Source organism: Hyperolius riggenbachi, chromosome 3, assembly GCF_040937935.1.
Source record: "Hyperolius riggenbachi isolate aHypRig1 chromosome 3, aHypRig1.pri, whole genome shotgun sequence".
In the NCBI taxonomy this organism is placed as follows: domain Eukaryota; kingdom Metazoa; phylum Chordata; class Amphibia; order Anura; family Hyperoliidae; genus Hyperolius; species Hyperolius riggenbachi.
The window spans coordinates 156,072,163-156,093,038 of NC_090648.1; the positions used below are offsets into that span (position 1 = coordinate 156,072,163).

The 20,876-nt window shown below is 43.8% G+C and overlaps 1 protein-coding gene across 1 annotated transcript in view; it reads right to left on the reverse strand.

The window, feature by feature from the left end:
- Nucleotides 1-486: 486 nt before the first annotated feature.
- RGMA (repulsive guidance molecule BMP co-receptor a) overlaps nt 487-20,876 on the reverse strand; it is a 74,844-nt gene continuing 54,454 nt past the window's right edge. Inside the window, exons 3-4 of the mRNA XM_068275147.1 lie at nt 11,718-12,232; nt 487-4,905 (exon numbers count right to left, since the gene is read on the reverse strand). Coding sequence (XP_068131248.1) covers nt 4,207-4,905; nt 11,718-12,232 — 1,214 coding nt within the window. The 3' untranslated portion in view covers nt 487-4,206. The remainder of the gene's footprint in view (nt 4,906-11,717; nt 12,233-20,876) is intronic.

Here is a 20,876-nt window from a genome sequence, read left to right on the forward strand (position 1 = left end):
CTGTACAACACATGTTTATCTCAGATTACATGTCACTTCAGGAACACTTTAATGTACTTAACAGTGTAGGTTTACCATCAAGCGGACCTGAACTCAGAACTTCCTCTCTGCGCTAAAAGATAAGCAACAGCATAACCGCATTTAAAGAAAAACATCGTAGTTACAGCTGATAAAAATCCTGCAATACATCTGAAGTGTGTCTACATCTTGCTTTCTTGGAAGCAAACATAGGGTTAACATCCTGTGTTTAAATATTAGCTGTGCCTGCCGAGGCAGCCAGCTGACACAACCGAGTGATCAAATCACACTTGTGATTAGTCACAAATGAATGGGGATTAGGCAGGCTAAACCCTCTAAATATATAGTGGGTGTATTTCGCTCTGTTTTACTTCTGTCCTCTGCAAGAGTTCAGGTCCACTGTAAATAGATCTGCTAGTTTACCTAGAGATTAATACAATTCTCAGAAAGAAAATGAACAACTCAGACTCCATGATAAAAACCTTTACTTGCAGTTTCAATAAATAATTTACATTATCTACATGAGCCAATGTGTTTGAATACATGTAAAACAGCTTTTGTTTTCCCCCTTTACTGTTGCAGGATACTTCTACATTGAATGGGTCTCTAAAACTGCCACCGGTTAACCAGTTTTTGTTGATTTTTTTTTTTTTTTTTTTTAAACAACCACAATAAAGTGCTTCACTTATTTCTAAACATTGACATACCTGCAATTATCTCCTTACCAACCCACAGTATTACAGTATGGAACAAACTGGCTATTGGAAATGCACTATACAGTATGAAATGCCAACAAAGAAACAAACATTTGTTTGTTCACACCTAGAGAAACACGGATGCACTAATAGAATGTGGCAGCAGACAGGACATTATTACTGTGAAACCAATTCACGGAACCCTCCCAATCAGTGAAGACAACAAGTTTCCATTTTCACGAGAAAGGTGCAGAAAAAGTATCTTGGGAAATGCAGCTCAGCTAAAGACACCACTTGTACTTCTCCGGGAATCAGGTCAGCTCCAGGCCTGTTTATTTAATGGAACATACGCAATATATACAGTATATATTTATATTATTATTTTATTATCTGTTGGTATATGAAAACTACTGAGAGCTCCTGTGAAGGTGTCATTTTTCTAGGTCACGGTATATAGGAAGAAAAAATATTCACCTCACTTTTCTTCCTATATACCGTGACCTGGAAAAATGACACCTTCACAAGAGCTCTTAATAGTTTTCATATACCAACAAATTTAAAAAATTATATATATTATTTTGCGTATGTTCCATTAAATAAACAGGCCTGTAGCGGACATGAGGTCTGTCCCCCAAGAGAGTGATGTCACATGTACAGTATATAGAGGGAGTACAAATACATGCATTACACGTAAAGCCAAGAGGAAGATGTTAGCCCAACCTCTAGGAGAAATAAAATGCCTATTCCCATCATCGAAGAACTACAAAATTAAGCTGTTACTGTCTGTTTACAAACCTCTTCTGAGTTATTTTTACTTTACCGGTGTGATTTTTACCTTTACCTAATGCTGTATAGGTTCACTATAAATACTGGAGCCATTTTTTTAGTAAATTCTCAACAAAAAAGGTTTCACTTCGTAATCAGTCCTGGAAGAGACTTTCATCTTTGTGACAGGAAGATGAAGTACTGTAGAATCCAGGAGAATACTGGGGAAATGTAGGGGTCATAGATAATATAAATCCACCAGAATCAAAGCTAGCTACTAAAAACTAGACTCACTTTCATGGCACATTAGTTAGCTGGCACCTGGGATAAGTTCAGGCTTGCAGTGTACGACAACTATATGTATTGGTGACCAGAAACTGCACAATTACAGAGTTCAGGTACCAATCTCAGACAAGGCAGCTTTGCAGGGGCCTTCTAGGTTTGCTTCTCACATGTTCCAAATGTGAACCAGCATGTACCTCTTTCTTTGTTCATTGAACCCAGTAGTGTACAAGGAAGTCCATGTTAAATGGAAGACAAGTCCTCATCTTTTATTTGGCGTAATCTCCAACTTCCCTCAATTTGTGGAATTTGCACTGCTCATAAAGTACAACGTCCACATACAGTATGGCCCAAACAGAGTTTAGGTGATTCTAGAATGTATGCTATGAGTTGCATTCACCTCTGGTGAACAGACATCTGTACAAACATAAGAGAACTCACAAAGACTGCCTTTAAGGAGTGTTTTTGGAACACATACAGCCTGGAACTTCCAGTGATGAAGAAATGCACTGTGAAACAATGCAATGGCTGAAATTTTCTAGAACCGCAAAGTAAACTTCGACGTAGAAAACAGCATCTGAAACACAATCCTGTCAGTTGTCTGCACCAGCGTTCCTGACAATTTATCTGGGCGGCTGTGTTCTATCACTGAGGTGTGAGGTATTCAGAGCCCGATACCTCCATGCTGTTACAAGAGTCAATAAACCGACAGGAATGCCAGCGAAGTCCACGGAACGGAGACAGGCAACATCAGATGGTATTGGTACATACCATGGCGTAAGCTGCTAAAACATTTTTTCAGATCAACTAAAGTAACTAAATTACTCATAAGTGCCTCACAGTTCACACGGTACTACCAGGAAGTTAGAGAATCAATTTAAAATGGGGAGTAAAGTAGTTATCACATCTAATTCTTTTCTGTTTATACATTGAACACATTACATCTTTTCCTATGTACAGTGACTCAATTAAAAAAAATTAAAAATAAAACACAATCTGCACGTTATTGACAACATAAATTACATCCAAACACGTTGCATTTTTCTGCTTTACATCTGACTTTTATAGGTATATATTTACACTATACTATAGCATTGTACCAGTAAATGGTCTGTACTATGATCACTGGTCTAAAGACCAGACTGCTCAGTACATTCTGGAATTTATAACCCTAATAAGCTGCAGAATTTTACTCTTCTCACTGGTAGAGGCCTTGTGACATTCCACACCGATAGCACCAGTCCAGCCAAGGCCTCACACAGACAGACATTCGGTTCCTACCAGTTCTTATCTGGACGCATCTGCAGTTATGAGGAAAACAGCATGCACCTTGACCAATATGCTCAATAAAAGTGCTCCCATGGTGGTGATGTAGTGAAATGTTAACCCAGACCTTTGATAGATTCCATCTGTTCCACTAGGATTCTTAAAGACTAACAGATTAACCAAGATCGTAATCAGAGCAAAAGCTAAATGGTTTCACCATTGGAAGCTTTGCCCTGGACCTCCTGAAATTACTCAAGAGAAAAACATGACTATGAGGAACTGGTCTGATGCTCCCAGTCATGCACTAGAATCAAGAAAAATGAGTCTATTTCCTTCCCAGGGAGGACTTCAAGTTTTCATGTACTTCAAACCTGAGGTCCACAGAATCCCATGCAGAACAAGGCCTATGTTCATAGAAGGCAGGGTTAACAGAGGAGAGGTTTGGCAATCTGTTTCCACTAAATGCTGACCACAGCTTCTTGCATAATGACAGGAAAAACACATTGCCATATTTGCCATAGTTAATATGTTATCTGATATTGACTAAGGACCATTAAACTGTTCATGCAGTTACAGCTGATGATGGATCACAAAAGCCACATTCACAAAATGGTAATTATCACAATCAAAATGATATCTGCAGTACCAGAAGTACCACTAGAGAGGGTGTTATTCCCTCTCCCGCAACTTAAAAATGTTGCCTTAACACATGAGGTATGGTGCATGTAAGCTCTGTAGGCAGATTTGACAGATAGGCGACATCTGTGCATTATCCACGATTATTCTGTGTCAGTGATGCACAAGCAAAGTTCAAACATCTCACTTTAGCTCTGCTAGAGTCCATATCCTAGAGGATTAAGGAGACACCTGTCCGAGGGCAAATCAAACCTCCCACTGCTCAGAGATTCTTCACATGTTTACACGTTGGATCAGTGGCAGATGTGGTCTTAGCAAAGCAAACACAAAAGCGGCGGATGTCCTGAAGAGCAAGTTTTGCTGTTTTCTTGGTGTTGTTAATATTCAGGTGTTCATTTCATGAGTCGTTGGATATTTTTAATAAATTACTTGTACAGGTTCTAGAACTTGTGCTTTCACAGAAATAAATGCATCTCGAGTCAGGAGGCCTGCACCACCGCAATCATCTTGCTAATTTGAATAAATTTACATGGTAAACATAACGTTACAGCAACACTGCGCAACACTGAAACAAACACATTAAAGCCACTAGGAGCTTAGCTATCTCCAGGTTTAAAGATGGAGCTGCATTGCCATGCCCCAAATCTGTGGTCCTTTCATACAAGTGAAGTTTGTCCTTATTGGAGTGTAATAACTTCACATCCTCAAAGGCATAGTAAGCAGCTAGAGTGAAATTCACATCTCCTGTAGTGAGGAGGTCAAACACGCAGGACTGAAAGTACAAGTCCTCTACTGGCAGCTTCTCCTTACACTTAGCTCCTGCCATTTCAGGTGTGAAGGATGGCCCACTAGAACCAGCATCAAGCTTCTTTACAACAGTATCTGGAGTCTGAGAATGAAAGGTTCGAAAGTCGATTTGCTGATTCTGAGGGCAGCCTTGTAGACACAGGTAAAGGCCTTGGTTTTCTTTGTCCTCTACTGCATTCACCACCTCCTCAGGCATTCGCACTGCAAAAGTCAGGTAGCGGCCAACTTGCCGAACTACAATGGTAGTACCAATGTATTTGGCTTGAATCTCTATGTGCTGCCCAGCAACCTTCTCAATAATTTTCAAACTGTTAGCACCAGTCTTGTCTCCACCATTCTTGGAGCCATCCACAAAAGCTGCAGGTAGTTCATCCATCTCAGCCTGGTAAACCTTTTGGTCCACGCATTCCTGGAAGTTCTTGAAGATTATTGTGATCTATGAAAAACAGAATACGTATGATAGTAAGAAAATCAGAAATAATACTTTGCATTACGGATTGTACTGCTCAATACAAATAAATGTCAATTATGAAAAATCTGAAATTGTGAGGCACTTCAGTACATTTATAAATGTATTCAACTCGATAAAAAGCCTGTTGTGTGAAGAGCTGTATTCAAACATATCACTGCCATCGGTATAGGAGAACTCCAGCCTGTGCCATATGATGGTGAAGGTGGAGATAAGTGTAGGTATGCTAGTCTCACTCAGTGGAAAGGAGGCAATTGCTAGAACTCAGCTGATAAACTTTCTGGCATCCCGGTATTCTACTGCAATTGAGTTTGGTCCTTCTACAGCACCGTCTTGTGGCTTTCAAAAGATCTAACTGGTCAGTTAACTAACTGAAAAGACAACCGAAGTAAGAGGAATATGGAGGCTGCCATATTTAATTTCAAGTAATACTAATTGCCTGGCAGTCCCTGCTGACCTTCTGACTCAAATTTCCTTATAAGTAATACCAGTTGCCTGGCTATCCTGCTGACTGATCCTCTACCTCTAATACTTTTACTCATAGACCCTGAACAAGCATGCTGCAGATCAGGGGTTTCTGATCTGACAAGGTTAGCTGCATGCTTGTTTCTGGTGTTATTCAGACACTACTGCAGCCAAATTGACCAGCGGGGCTGCCAGGCAACAAGTATTGCTCAAAAGGAAATAAATATGGCAGCCTCCATATGGCATACCTACCATATACCCCTCACTTTAGTTGTCCTTTATGACTCACATACAACATGGTTGGAGGACTAGAAAAATCAGAACAAAATTACCAAACCTAAAGTGATAGCAGGCACCACAATGTTGCGATTTCAATAGCAGTGATCCAGTGACTGCCTAGGGAGCATGACAAGCATTAGCTTTCACCAACACCATATGGCACTAGTTCTCCATTAAAGGATACCCAAAGTGACATGTGACATGATGAGATAGACATGTGTATGTACAATGCCTAGCACACAAATAACTATGCTGTGATCCTTTTTTCTTGCTCTGTCTGAAAAAGAGTTAAATATCAGGTATGTAAGTGGCTGACTCAGTCCTGACACAGACAGGAAGTGACTACATGACCCTCCCCGATAAGAAATTCCAACTATAAAAACACTTTCCTAGCAGAAAATGGCTTCTGAGAGCGAGAAAGAGATAAAAAGGGGAATTTCTTATCAGTGAGGGTCACACTGTAATCACTTCCTGTCTGAGTCAGGACTGAGTCAGAGACTTACATACCTGATATTTAACTCTTTCAGGCAGAGAAAGAATAAAAAAGGAACCCAGCATAATTATTTGTGGGTTAGGCACTGTACATACACGTCTATCTCATGTCACATGTCACTTCGGGTATCTGTTAACTATAAATGCAGTAATGTACTCCAGGAACTAGGGGATGACAGGCCTATAATCTATATATTTTTATGTCCTTTTTCACCAAGAGAATCCTAAAGCCGGGAGTGCAATATGTCAACTGTGACTTGTTATTGCCCGAGCAGTGGCTTTAGTGATATGCAACAGACTATTACACACTGAGCAGGACAGCAGAGCAAGGACAGCCAAGCCATACAGAATGCCCTGTGTACAGAAGCATTAACTAACATATAGTTGTACATGTTTTTCAGCTTTCCGATCAGAAACCTGGAAACCTGATCTCAGAGCATTTAATTTTATACCTCCCCAGTCTTACAATGGTTGCTTGCACAATAATAATGGTGCTCAGAGATCCTTTGCTTTATGTGGCTCCATTTTCCGTTAAAGATTACAAAAGGATTCCAAAATTGAACAGTCAAATTCTAACACAAGTCAGGATGATAAGGGAATATAAACAGCGTACAGGAACAAAGTGGTGGTCAGGATACTCATTTCATGAGCCAAACGTGCTTCCCTCTGCAGCATATCTGCTTTCCTCTCCGCTTTGGATTTAAAGCGCTGGTCAGGTCCATCAGGTTTATTTAGGTGACCCCAAAGAACAAAGAATAGAGGTCAGACTATATTTTTCCAAATCCATACATTACAGTGGAAACCATGTGTACATGAGGAGGGGGGACTTTGTAATTCACAGGAAGTGAGCAAGTTTTAGGGCCCTTTCTCACTAGATGTGCTGTCCGTTCTGACAGACCACACATGGGATGCAACAAGCAATGTCCCAAGAAAGTCTATTGACTCTCATGTTACCATTCACATAAGAGTGTTACGTTGTAACGCCTCCGGAAACATTTAATAGCATGACGCAAGCGATTTCTTGTTGGCTGAATTACAACTAGCGCTGCTGATACGCGTCGAAGTGCAACTTTGCCCTGTCATGCCATGTGTCGCAATGCAAGCACAAAATCGGGTTTGTGCACACGTTAGCTAGTGGGAAAGAGCCCTAAGACCCCAACTCTAACACAAAATAACTTGCAAGGGTATTTAAAGAGACTCCGTAACAAAAATTGCATCCTGTTTTTTATCATCCTACAAGTTCAAAAAGCTATTCTAATGTGTTCTGGCTTACTGCAGCACTTTATACTATCACTGTCTCTGTAATAAATCAATGTATCTTTCCCCTGTCAGACTTGTCGGCCTGTGTCTGGAAGGCTGCCAAGTTCTTCAGTGTTGTGGTTCTACTATGAACTCCCCCTTCCAGGCCCCTCTATGCACACTGCCTGTGTGTTATTTAGGATTAGAGCAGCTGCTCTCTTCTCTCTTATCTTTTACAAGCTGGATAAATCGTCCTCTGAGCTGGCTGGGCTTTCACATACTGAAGAATTACAGACAAGGGCAAAGCTGTTTGCAGGAAGAAACAAGCAGCCTGAAACTTCAGTGCATGAAAACAGGGGGAAAGAAACACACAAATGATCTCTTGAGATTCAAAAGGAAGGCTGTATACAGCCTGCTTGTGTATGGATGTATTTTCTATGTGTGGACATACTGTACATCAACCTACTTCCTGTTTTGGTGGCCATTTTGTTTGTTTATAAACAAACTTTTTAAAACGGTTTTTAACCACTTTTAATGCGGCGAGGAGCGGCGAAATTGTGTCAGAGGGTAATAGGAGATGTCCCCTAACGCACTGGTATGTTTACTTTTGTGCGATTTTAACAATACAGATTTTCTTTAAAAACAAAACAAAACTGTGGGCTATCCCAGGAAAGTTTCTGCATGAATACATGAATAGGTACACAGCTGCATAAAGGATAGTTCAGTTTCTAAACAGAAGGTGTCCGATTTAATTTTGGGTTTAGTTGGACTTCAAGTCAGAACACAATATCCATCAATGAAAAAGCCTTGCAGCAACACGGTTGGAACATTTTTTCAGATAATATATAGGTTATTGTTCTCCTCTTCAGTGTGAAGAGCTGCTGGAAGGAACAAGCGGGCAAGAGCATGTCATGTTTTGCTGGATGTGTCATGTATTTATGATATGCTGCAGTGAAGACAGTGCAATGCTTGCATCACAACTCATACACTGATTTATGACATTTGCATTTTCTAACATGCAGGCACATGCCTCCGCCCACTAGAATATATCTGTACTGCCAGAGAGGTCTAGCTTGTTCCACCACATAAGCCATCCAACATTATTAAAATATAATCAAAACAATGCAATAAATATTTATACAACAGACCTGACAATCGGCTCATTTAAGGAAGGTTGTGCAATGAACGCCACTCAGTAACTCAAAACAATCATCACGTTTAAGGAGTTTAGTGAACAAAAAACAAAAGGGTATTACTACTGCAAAGGGCTGCAGAAGTTGTCAGCAACATATTAATAAAATATTTTTTTAAATAAATCGTATATACTTGCATATAAGCATATCCGCGTATAAGCCGAGGTACCCACTTTACCCGCAGAAACCAGGAAAAAGTGATTGACTCGCGTATAAGCCCCCTCCCCAGTACAGCCCCCTCTACAGTAGCGAGATATTCCCCCAGTACAAGTCATTCCTTCTCCCCATAGCCAGATGTGCCCCAGGATCATACCGCTGTGTCTCTAAACGCCACTAGATGGCGTCATAAATATGAGACAAAGCGATTGTCACACAGGAAGAACACCTGATCATTGCACCGCTGACACGTTGCTTGCACGCACTCCTCCACAAGCCAGGGTACACAGGTAGTCTTGAGCAGCGCACTCTGCATACCATGTTGCAGGGGATTGGAGGCACAGATACAGCAGGGAGCCAGCTGGCAGGAGCAGGATTACTAGAGCAAGATACTTATGCACCTCTGCAGTAACAAAACCAGTTCCACCATCTGTTCTGCTCCACTAACTCGCATATAAGATGAGGAGGGTAACTTTTCAGCACTTTTTTTGTGCTGAAAAATTAGGCTTATACGCTAGTTTATAAGGTATTAATGTACTTATTAGGTAGCTAGCCAAAAACAATTTTTATGCCATATTTAGGGAGTTCTGGCCTAGCTGTGAGATATTATCCTATAGCTTATTCAAAAATCCAGCAGACCGAACAATATTTGTTGTGACATGGAGTGAGCGACACACCCTGGTCGGTAGTTTAACTATTTCTCGATGCATGGAATATAACTGTACACCCTGTTTGGAGCCTCTGAACCCTGTCAGGGCGTAGATCTCAATCTCCTTTAGATAAGGTTCCAGGACAGACTCAAGGTCCTAATTAGTACTGCTGCAGGTTTCAGAACGTATAATCTACATCCAACCAATAAAAACTGCCACCTTGTTTATAAACTTTTATTGAGTGCCGCCTGTAGTGATCGGATACGATCGCTAGGGCGAAAGTTTGGGGCCCCAATGGAAGCTGCTCCATCATGCCTACTGCTGCCTCCATAGCAACAGAAGGTGTCGCGAAGCTCTGACTTCACTGCAACATTACACGGCCAGTAGTCCCTCACTGCTACGTAATTATTGGGGAAAGTATCTTCAGACACAGCTAATCATCAGTAAGGAACTCTTGGGAGTAAGAACTAGGAATTTCTATGGGAAAATCCAGCAGTGTCTATACTATGTGACCCTAGTAAGATGCTGGTTCTATTCATCACTCTATTTCCAAAAATAGAAAATCCTCTTCCATTTTTGAGAAGCCTTACAAAGCAGAAAGAATAAGTGAGAGTTGCGAGTGAAGATATTTCTGCTGTTTCTACAACGTAAGCAGGCTCATCTTCAAACTATTTACAGTCTAAAATAGACACATCATGGAAACTTCAGACGGCCAATTAATAAAATACAGTTTAGCTTTCAGGCCAAAAGGTGTCAGAAACCTCTAATTGATCCTTCTGCCCGAGGCGGAAGGAGAATGGAAAGAATGTGAACACAGAGACAGTAGAGATCTACTACTATCTTCAGATCAAATGAACATTCTGACTCTTCCACACTCTGTAGAAAACAGCAGCCACATCTGTTTAATCCATGATTTGAGGACGGCTTTGGCAGCCCAAACACAGCACATCAGAAATATCCTTCCTTTAAGCTTGCAGTAAAGAAGTGAAGGAAGTCAAAAAATATTTCTCGAATGTGAAGTATATGGTCAGCTGGATAACATACTGATTAAAAAGAACATGAGCCGGTCGCAAAAGTAAAAGATCAAAATACTACCTGATCCAGATCCAGCCATATCACGCAGCGTCCATTACCACCTTTCCCCGATTCTCCTATGTTCTGTATTAATCCAGTCTCCTCTGAAAGCACAACACTGATTAACATCGAAGGGGTGGGGGAGAGGTTGGGACCAGGGAGAGGAGAGACAGTGAAAGGGCTCTCAAAAGGGAAGGGGCATTACGCAGGAGTTTCTCTCTTGCAAGGGACACCCCTTCCCCATTAGTCTGCCGACAAGCTGCTTGTTGCCAGATTTGGGGGGCGGGGGGAGCTAGCGCGGCACAGGGGGGAGTGAGAGCGGCATGGAGGGCACACAAAGTGCATGTCCTTCATATGGGAACATGCCTCTGTATTCCTTTTTTTTACATTAAAAACCGCCTTGGGTACACTTTAACCCTGCTGGCGGTATGAAAAATTCCGCCAGGAGGCAGCGCAGCAGGTTTTTTTTTTTTCTTATATCATGTAGCGAGCCCAGGGCTCGCTACATGATAGCCGCTGCTCAGCGGCATCCCCCCGCCCGCTTCGATCGCCTCCGGCGATAGGCGATCAGGAAATCCCGTTCAAAGAACGGGATTTCCTGGAGGGCTTCCCCCGTCGCCATGGCGACGGGGCGGGATGACGTCACCGACGTCGTGACGTCATTGGGAGCCCCGATCCACCCCTCGGCGCTGCCTGGCTCTGATTGGCCAGGCAGCGCACGGGGTCTGGGGGGGCGCGCGCCGCGCCAGATAACGGCGATCGGGCGCGGCGATCGGTGTGCTGGCGCAGCTAGCAAAGTGCTAGCTGCGTCCAGCAAAAAAAAAAAAAAATTACGAAAAATCCGCCGAGCAGGGCCTGAGAAAACCTCCTGCGCGGCTTACCCCGAACTACGTTCGGGGTAAGCCGCGCAGGAGGTTCTCAGGCCCTACGTTCGGGGTTACCGCCAGGAAGGTTAAGTCTGTTGCATTTGATGCAAGATTTGAGCCTTTGGCAAAGTTTCAAATCCCAACTCAAGCCAGTAAGTAAAACAGTATGAAGTTCTGATAATGATCCTAGTTCCCCATGAAGCACGTTCTAAGTGGCTGCAGCCCCAAAGTGCTTTGAATCCACTAGGAGAAAAGCACAATAGTAATGTTATGTCTTTATTATCACAACCTGTGTGACCAGGATAGAAATAAGGTTTACAGACAAAACCCACACACAAAAAAAATTAGGGTTAAACTCCATTTACCTTGCTTGTAGCAGTTGCAGTGGAACCTGGATGCACAGGAGTGTTGGTAACTTGTACATTCAAGTAATTATTGTCTATAAGAGGCCATGCCCCCTGTATTTTACAGGTCTGGAAAGAGTCCGTAAACGTCCTAAGATGCGGATCCCCAAAGAGGCCGCAATGGGTATAATTGGGAGTTGACGAGTGCCGGTGAAAATTCTTTTCGTAATGACAGATCTCTGGGCTGTCAGACCTTTCCTGGCTGTCCCATGGAGGAGGAGTGCGGACACGAGGCTGAGAGGTGGGGCCATCTTTGGAGCAGTTGTGTTGAGTCATGAGGTCATCAATGCCATGGACAGCTGAATGGTAAGCCAAGTCTCCTCTACAAAAGCGGGCAGTACGGCGTGTGCAGTGAGAGTAGGTCCGCAATGCTGTGCAAATCTCTACAGAGTCCTCTGCGCCGATGTATTGATAGGAGTTTGTGGCGGCAGACCAGAACTCAGAGTTACACTTCAGAATTCGGCACGTTGAGCTCACTGTAGGGAGAACAAAAACAAGATGGCAAAATGTAAGAATTCATAACATACATGATTTAAATCTTGTCATAAAAATTGCAAAGTCGTTACAGAGCAGAATGGCGAAATGTGACAACAAAAGAATAAAACACATTTGGCATTCCCAAAGCATTCAGACAGGAAACTGTTAAATAAAGTGGTAGAGCAGGTAGTCAATACATGATATTTATGGTTTCTACCTTGTGCCAGTAAATATTAGATATTTCAGAAGAAATGTCCAACATCAATTACATGGCCACCGCCCTGAGCTTTGAAGCAATACAATCATTGAACACATACCATTCCTACCAATGCTCCCCCATACTTCCCCCAGCATCAATCCTCTTAAGAAAGGGTATATCTGATAAATATTTGACTGAGCCAATATCAATCTGAGTGACTGAACCAATATCAATCAGGGTGCTCTAGTTCTTCACAGCTTTTCATGTTTTTTGTTGTTGTTTTTTTCCCCTTTAACCAGAAAAATGTTTAAAAAAAATAAAACATAATAAAATAAAATTAATTATACAGGGTATGACCACCTTTACTGTAGTCTGCACAAAGCCAAATCCAAATAGGCAGTTTCAAGTATTTGGCTCTGCTAAGCACAAAGATCATTTGAATTGAAAAATGATATCCAAACATGCAAGTTCTACCAGACCCTGCATTACTTTCCATAGTGGTGAAAGGATGTAATGAAGGAATATACTTCACAATCCAGTGTAAAATAATAATCGATAACTGGACAAGAGTATCCTTACCTATCCTTGCTTCTTGGAAGTAGTGTCAGATACAGGTAGTAGGTAGCAGTAGTTAGGCTAGCCACGATGGTCAATTTTCCCATACATGGTTAGATGTTTGGGCACCTTTACAAACATCACCTGATTTTTTTTGATCCAACGGCAAACCTCTCATCTTTATCAAACAGAACATGCGTCTCAGCTACACTGAGAAAGGCTTCTGTATGTACAGCAATTGTGAACAATGGTCACCATGAAGACTGAGCAATGAGCAAAGGACCACATAAAACAGAAAAACATACAAATACGAAATATGTTTCTTCCAGAGTAAAGGGAGCTATAATTTACTTTACTCCTATGTTGCTGTCACTTACAGGTAGTAGTTCGTAGCAGGGCTGTAGAGTCGGTACAAAAATCATCCGACTCCAACTCAGACTCCTCAGTTTATGAAACCACCTACTCCAATTACCGAAAAATTGCTCAAACTCCTCAGCCCTGGTTAGTAAAAATCTGACAGAACTGAGTTTTTTCATTAGACCATTTCTTCATGGGGGATTCTCAGTATTTCACTTATTTTAAAAAAAAAGTACTCCCTGGAAAGTATCTATACCAAGATGCAGGGACCCCCCTTACCACTTTTGAAAATGAAGAAAACCAATGAGAATCCCCCATGAGGAGACAGGCTAGTCCAAAAGCTGTCAGTTCTGTCAGATTTCTGCTATCCACTGTGACAGCAACATAAGAGAAAAAAATAAATCCATAGTACATTCTAGTGATAGTGGTCCTTTAAGGGCAACACACTAAGCAGGTGTACGAGCCCCCAAGACTGCACGCTCAGCCTTTCCTTAATGTATGCAGTGTAAGGGGGAGGGGGAGGAATTCAATCCCTCTCTGATCAGATTTGGGTCAGAGAGGAACGAGCGGAAGATAAAGAGCGCTCGCGGGGACGAGCGGGGATCAATCTAGGCGCCGGCGGGGCCGAGCAGGGATGCACCGGGATCGAGCCGCATAAATCTGACCGTGTATGCCCAGCATTAGGATCAAAATAAATTAATCGATGGACCATGAATCAATTCTTTGCCTATACAGTAGCCTCGATTTTTCCCCACCTTCAATTGATCGGAGGCCATTTTCGATCACAAAATAAGCACCTTGATGAATCAGATCAATTCATTTTAAAAAAAATCAGATCGACCATCGGTGGATTAGAATCAATTCTACATCAAAATGACAACCCGATTTTGTATCCATGTGATTCATTTATCAGTTATAATAAATCGATCAAAGTAATATCGACCAGTGTATGGCCACCTTTTAAAGTAGAAATCCTTCAATTAACAAGTAGCTGACTACATGCAAATAAAGTCCCGGCCATGAGAGCTGTGCACAGGGGGAGACTTGGGTTTATTGGTGTAAAGCAAAGTACAAGTGGAGTACATAAGTGTGCTGCTATCAGCTAGTATCTCTACTGAGCAGTAAAACAAGCTGGGAGTGTTTTGCCTATCCTCACACCAGCACCCACACCCACACAGCAACCACAGTTTATTTGATGTTTATGAGATACAGATGTTTATGAGATACATACTTGTGAAAAGGAGGAGGAGGGGGGAGGAACTGTGACTCATTGAATCACTGCAATGTATTACTGAATCAATAGCCCCAGAGACATTTACATTTACATTTTCTGAATTATAGGCCAAGTCCACCCCAAAAGGCATTTTCAGCAAGTCTCGGCTAATAGCAGTATTTTCTTCTACAAACTGGCAAAGTAACTGCTGTAGATCACGGCAAAGAAATGCAGAGCTGCTACAAATCACTGTGGAAATGAACTGTAGCACATATATAAACATCTAAGTGGCAGAAGTCACCTACTTGTGATGCTGGTTACCTTCTAGCCACTAGGGAATCAGCAGCCAAAAAGACTACATTGTGGCAATTGTGGCACGAACCTAAACAAATCCCCACATTATTCCCTCACCTGTGGCCTAAATGACAGTCATTTCAGTGGTGTTCAATCGATTTATAGTGATTTTTCTTTTCTATAAGGGCTGTTTCACACTGCTGGCGATTCCACTGCACTTGCTGATAACCGTCAATCAGCAAAGTGCGAGTGCAGTGTCTCCTTATGGCAACCTTCACACTGCAGAGCTATGATCATAAAAGTGCTGCAATCTAGTTCCGGAAATGAGAATAGCATGTGCAATTGCCGAAAAGTGCGTGCGTGTGTGTGTGTGTGCGTGTGTTTCGGCATAAAAAAGCCCTTACAGAATCACAATCGCCCCCTCCCCAAAAAAAAACTACATGCAGATAATTTGTAATTTTAATAAAAATGATTCTGTCTGGTGTGGTTATCAGAGAAGGATCAACTTAAAATGGGGCCCTAGGCAAGATGCCAGAAGTGGGCCCTACAGTCATCTGGCTTTGGTAAAGCACGCTGGGAGAGGTTAGTCAGAAAAGGTGCCATACAGGCCCCATGGGAGCCCATTAGACCCTAGGCACCTGCCTAAGTTGCCTTGTGGATGATCCTGCTCTGGTGGTAAACACTAAAGCCCTATCTACACAATACGATTCTTTATACGATTCGATTACGATTCTATTTACGATCCGATTAAATCCAACATGTCCGATCAGGATTTGATTCGATTCAATTCGATTTGCCATTGCAAAACAATAGCAAATTGAATTGAATCGAATCCCGATCGGACACGTTGGATTTCATAGAATCGTAATCGAATCGTATAAAGAATCGCATCGTGTAGATTGGGCTTAAAATTTACTGGTGATTGGAAGAGCTCTCTGAGGGCTCAAACCCACTAGAAGCCTTTTCTAAGCGCTAGTGATTTGAAAAAGCTCTTACTAATGCAATGCTATGAGGGATTTTTTATAAAATCACATCCCTCTAGATGTGGCTCTTTTGATGGCTACATCTGGCTCACTGACAAATCAGTAAGGGTTGATTCGCTAAGCTACACTGCTCAAGCAGCGCAGCTTAGTGTGGCAGCGCAAGTAGAATTTTCAGAGTAAGCACGCTACTGCTGTAACATGTACTACTAACTTACTAAAGCTACCCCAAAACTACCGGCTGCTCCAATTGTCCCACCATGGACCCTGTCAGGTCAAGTGCACTTTCATTGGCTCAATAGGCTGCCGGTAACTTAACAGGCAGCCTATTGGGCTAGAGTGTGGAGATCTTGTCCTACAAAGTGAATCAACCCCCAAGTCAGCTAGCTAATTGTACAAGCTGTTAGTCGTCATTTCTCCTGTCTGGCTCTCGGAAAAACTGCTGATGTTGCTGAAACCCAAGAGAAGCTGAAGACGTGTCTGACACTTCCACTGCCTGGAGGATCAACTGTACACACATCAGGGACGTGAGCGCTACTATCCTAGTTTGAAACATATTGTATGGCTCTCACGGAATTACATTTTAAAATGTGGTGTTTATGGCTCTCTCAGACAAAAAGGTTCCTGACCCCTGCTCTAGAGGGATCACACCCATAGCATTACATTAGCAAGAGGTTTTCAAATCACAAAGCGCTCAGAATAGTGCTCTAGCGCAGGGCTTTTCAATCTTTTCACTAATTGTACCACTTTTATCACCTGAAAATGTACAAGTACCACCCGTGTGCCTGCGCAGTAGAGCGCACCCAATCATGCTCGGCTGTTTCCACCAGAATTCAAGCGGAGAGCTGCTACTGCGTATGCGGGTATGCTGACAAGGAGATCTTTGGGTGTCCAATCACTGGATCCCCTCTACTGAGGAGGAATGGGGAAGCCCCTTTAGCCCCTGAGGTCCTCGCTGTGCTGCCCTGCAGAATAGTTCAGACCTCAGATCAGCAGTAACCCAACTGACACTATGCACCATTCGCCTGGCTGTCTCTTCACCACTGATCTGAGGTCTGAAGTATGCCACAGGGCAGCACAGCGAGGAGCGAGCGTGGGGGAGCTGAACTTTGTGGAGGCAAGATGGGTCCAGGACAAGTGGCAGGCAAACCTAAGGTGTACCACCCGGCCAACAGCAAAGTACCACTGGTGGTACGCGTACCACAGGTTGAAAAGCCCTGCTCTAGCGGGTTCCAGGCCTAAAAGCACTCTTGGTATAAAGCCGCTCATATGATCAGCAATACACACAATTCAGCGGGCATGTGACAAAATTCAGGATGTCACAATAAACAGAACCCGCCTTACTATGTTGTGTCTTACAGCTCTTCTCCTGAGCACATAGAGACTCCTATGAGGAACTAAGTGAAGGGAATATAGCTGTAGTTCAACTCCCTTATTTATATAGCGCTGACATATTATGCAGCGCTGTACAGAGTATAATGTCTTGTCAATAACTGTCCCTCAGAGGGGCTCACAATCTAGTATCTACCATAGTTCTATGGGTACTTATCCGTTAGCCGGGCGCATCCGGCAGGTGGCGCTGTTGATCCTAATTCCAATCATAATTATTTCACGTCAACCTGTGAATGTAAACGCCGGATGCGCCCGGCTTAAACAGATCAAGCCGCCGGCTTGCTTCGTGTCTCGCTCTTCTCCCCCTCTTGCCCTCTCTCCTATAGAACACTGGGGAGGGGACATGCGTGTCCCCCCAGAGTCGTTTGTCGCAATGCTGCGACGAACGACTCTGGGGGGACACGCATGTCCCCTCCCCAAGGCTCATACGAGAGAGGGCAAGAGGGGGGAGGAGAGGGAGACACTCACGAAGCAAGCCGGCGGCTTGATCTGTTTAAGCCGGGCGCATCCGGCGTTTACATTCACAGGTTGACGTGAAGTAATTATGATTGGAATTAAGATCAACAGCGCCACCTGCCGGATGCGCCCGGCTAACGGATAAGTACCGTTCTATGTCTATGTACAGTATGTATCATGTAGTGCATGTATCATAGTCTAGGGAAAATTTAGGGGGAAGACTATTAACTTATCTGTATGTTTTTTGGGATGTGGGAGGAAACCAGAGTGCCCAGAGGTAACCCCACAGACACTGGGAGAACATACAAACTCCTTGCATATGTTGACCGGCCTTAGTGCAGTTTTAACCTACTGCCTCTTACTTAAAGTGCTAGCTCCGAAAAAAGAGACCCAGTGTAGCTGCAGACAGTACTTGGCCCCTCACTTCAGTAAACAAAGTGCTGCAGGAACTGATGACTTGTCAGCAAGCCCAGTGTAAACAACACACTCAGGAGGACTGCTGAAATCTCAGTACAGGCTCATAAAAAAGGGCCAAAGCTTCTTTGGGAATTTTTATTATTCAGACAACCTGTCAATTACTTGCTATGGGTTAAAGAGGAGGTAAAAGCCTGGCTGTGGAAGATGATATCTGTTAGATTTAGAAACTGTGTTTGGGCTGCAATAAAAAGGTTAAAAAAAAAAAGTTGTTACTTAATGCACAGAGTATTAGCTTGTGCTGTAGCTGAGCTGTGAAATACAACCTCAGGGCAATGCAGGACAGCTGCGTTCCCAGGTGAGTATCATTTCCTCCCACCTCCCTTCCCAAACATCCACACTATTTCACAGCACATACTGGCTTCAGGCATCAAAACATACATCTGAATGCAGCAGTGACATGTGCCTGTCTCACAGCTACTAAATGAATGGCTGTGTCCTTGCCAAGAACTTCTTCATATTCATGTAAGAAAGCAAGCTACGTGATATTCTATCTCTATCAAATTTCACTGGCTCAGTGTTAAAAAAAGGAAGCACTTTTTTATATTGTGGCACTGAGAATTACCAACAACATGTCCTACCAACCCACCCTCTCCCTGTACCTTGTCCAAGCTGGGATCTGCAGGAAGGACATCAGCCCATGAGCGGTACTCCTAGTTTATATTTTACTACATTATTTCCACTGGCGTTTCTGGCTTCTCTCCACCCCATCCAGCAAACAAACACCGAGAAGTCTCACAGTCTATAGAGGTTCAGCAATGAATCAAGCTAAACCTGCAGCTGTGTAGATGGCGTCAGTGAACTACAACTAACCAGCAACAGTCATTTCTTCAAGCTAGTCCTAGGAAACTAGCACAAATCTAGCTTCACTCATTTTAAACTAGTGGATCATCTTAAACTAAAGTTAAAAGCACAACTACAGCCAAAAATAAAAGTTTAGAGCCCTTATGCAAAGGAACCAAAGCAGACCGTGCAGAACGGAGCCCTGCTTGGCTATGGGCCTAGTCACACTTTCGGGTTCGTCTGTCACGCCTCTGCACCACACAATTTTTTTTCAAACCGTGGTTGTGTTAACATTCATCCAATAAAATAGTAGGCCCGTACTCACGGGCTGCAAATGTTGCCTGTCGCCAGCACACGTGAGCGTGTGGGCGACAGGCCGGCGACAGCTTCTCGCCAGGTCCCTCCGCGTACACACGCGGAAGAGGGACCAGCGGCGAGGCGGAAGCTGTCGCCGACGTTCCTCCTCCCCCCGCCGGAAGCTCCATTTGATACAATGGAGGTTGCTGTCGCTAGTCCGCGTACTCACGCGGACTAGCGACAGTTGCGGGGGAGGTGCGGCGGCGACTGTCGCCATGCGATTGAAACTTTCAATCGCATGGCGACAAGAGCGGCGGGCGACAGTTCGGGGTGCGCGCGCGTGCGACGGCCCATACTCACGGGCGACCTGTCGCCGCAACACGCGCGCGCCGCGTGTTGAGGCGACAAAAGTCCCTCGTGAGTATGGGCCATTATAATGGCCCATACTCACGGGCGAGAAATGTGGCCTGTCGCCAGCACACGTGAGCGTGTGGGCGACAGGCCGGCGACAGCTTCTCGCCAGGTCCCTCCGCGTACACACGCGGAAGAGGGACCAGCGGCAAGGCGGAAGCTGTCGCTGACGTTCCTCCTCCCCCCGCCGGAAGCTCCATGTACCTACATGGAGGTTGCTGTCGCTAGTCCGCGTACTCACGCGGACTAGCGACAGTTGCGGCGGGGGGGCAGCGGCGACTGTCGCCATGCGATTGAAAGTTTCAATCGCCTGGCGACATGAGCGACGGGCGACAGTTCGGGGTGCGCGCGCGTGCGGCGGCCCATACTCACGGGCGACCTGTCGCCGCAACACGCGCGCGCCGCGTGTTGCGGCGACAAATGTCACTCGTGAGTATGGGCCTTGAGGTACATACACACCTCCTACGAAAATTGGTCTAAATTAAAGTTGACCAATGATTGATCAGCGAAGGTTAACGATCTTAAACGACCTGACCTGTATACACACACACACACGTGACTGACCTAAAAAAAAAAAAAGAATTGGCAGATTATGCGGAAGCAACGTCTGAGGTGCAGTTAACTGAAACGATTGATATCTGTACAAACATGAGCGATTGACTGTGGGGCGTGCGCTGTACACAACTAGATTGTTATACATGTTTAACTGACCCCACACACACGCAAGTGGTTTCTGGTAGGAGATGAAAACAGAACTACCAGGGCTGTGGAGTCGGTGCAAAAATCTGACTCCTCAGTTTATGAAACCACGACTCCGACTCCAGGTACCCAAAATGGCTCCGACTCCTTAATCTAATACTTAACAGGGCTGTGGATTTTGTACAAAAACCACCCGACTCCGACTCCTCAGTTTATGAAATCAACGACTCAGACTCCCCAAAATTGCCTGACTCAAACTCCGACTCCACAGCCCTGCAAACTACACTGTGGTTACTACTGTTTAAATATTCAGCATTTTGGATCTTTAAACAAGCTTGGGTGACACCTATATACACGCTCAGTTCTCGGACGAGGTGCGATTCAAAGGTTTTTAACACATTAAAGATTAAAATTTGTTAAAAACATTGGATAGCACATGGCAGCCTCTGGGAGGGCACACACCAAAGCCCAGCCATTCCAGTGAGGCGGTCCAGTGGTAACGCGCTTTGTGGAGCTACAATGCATCACACATT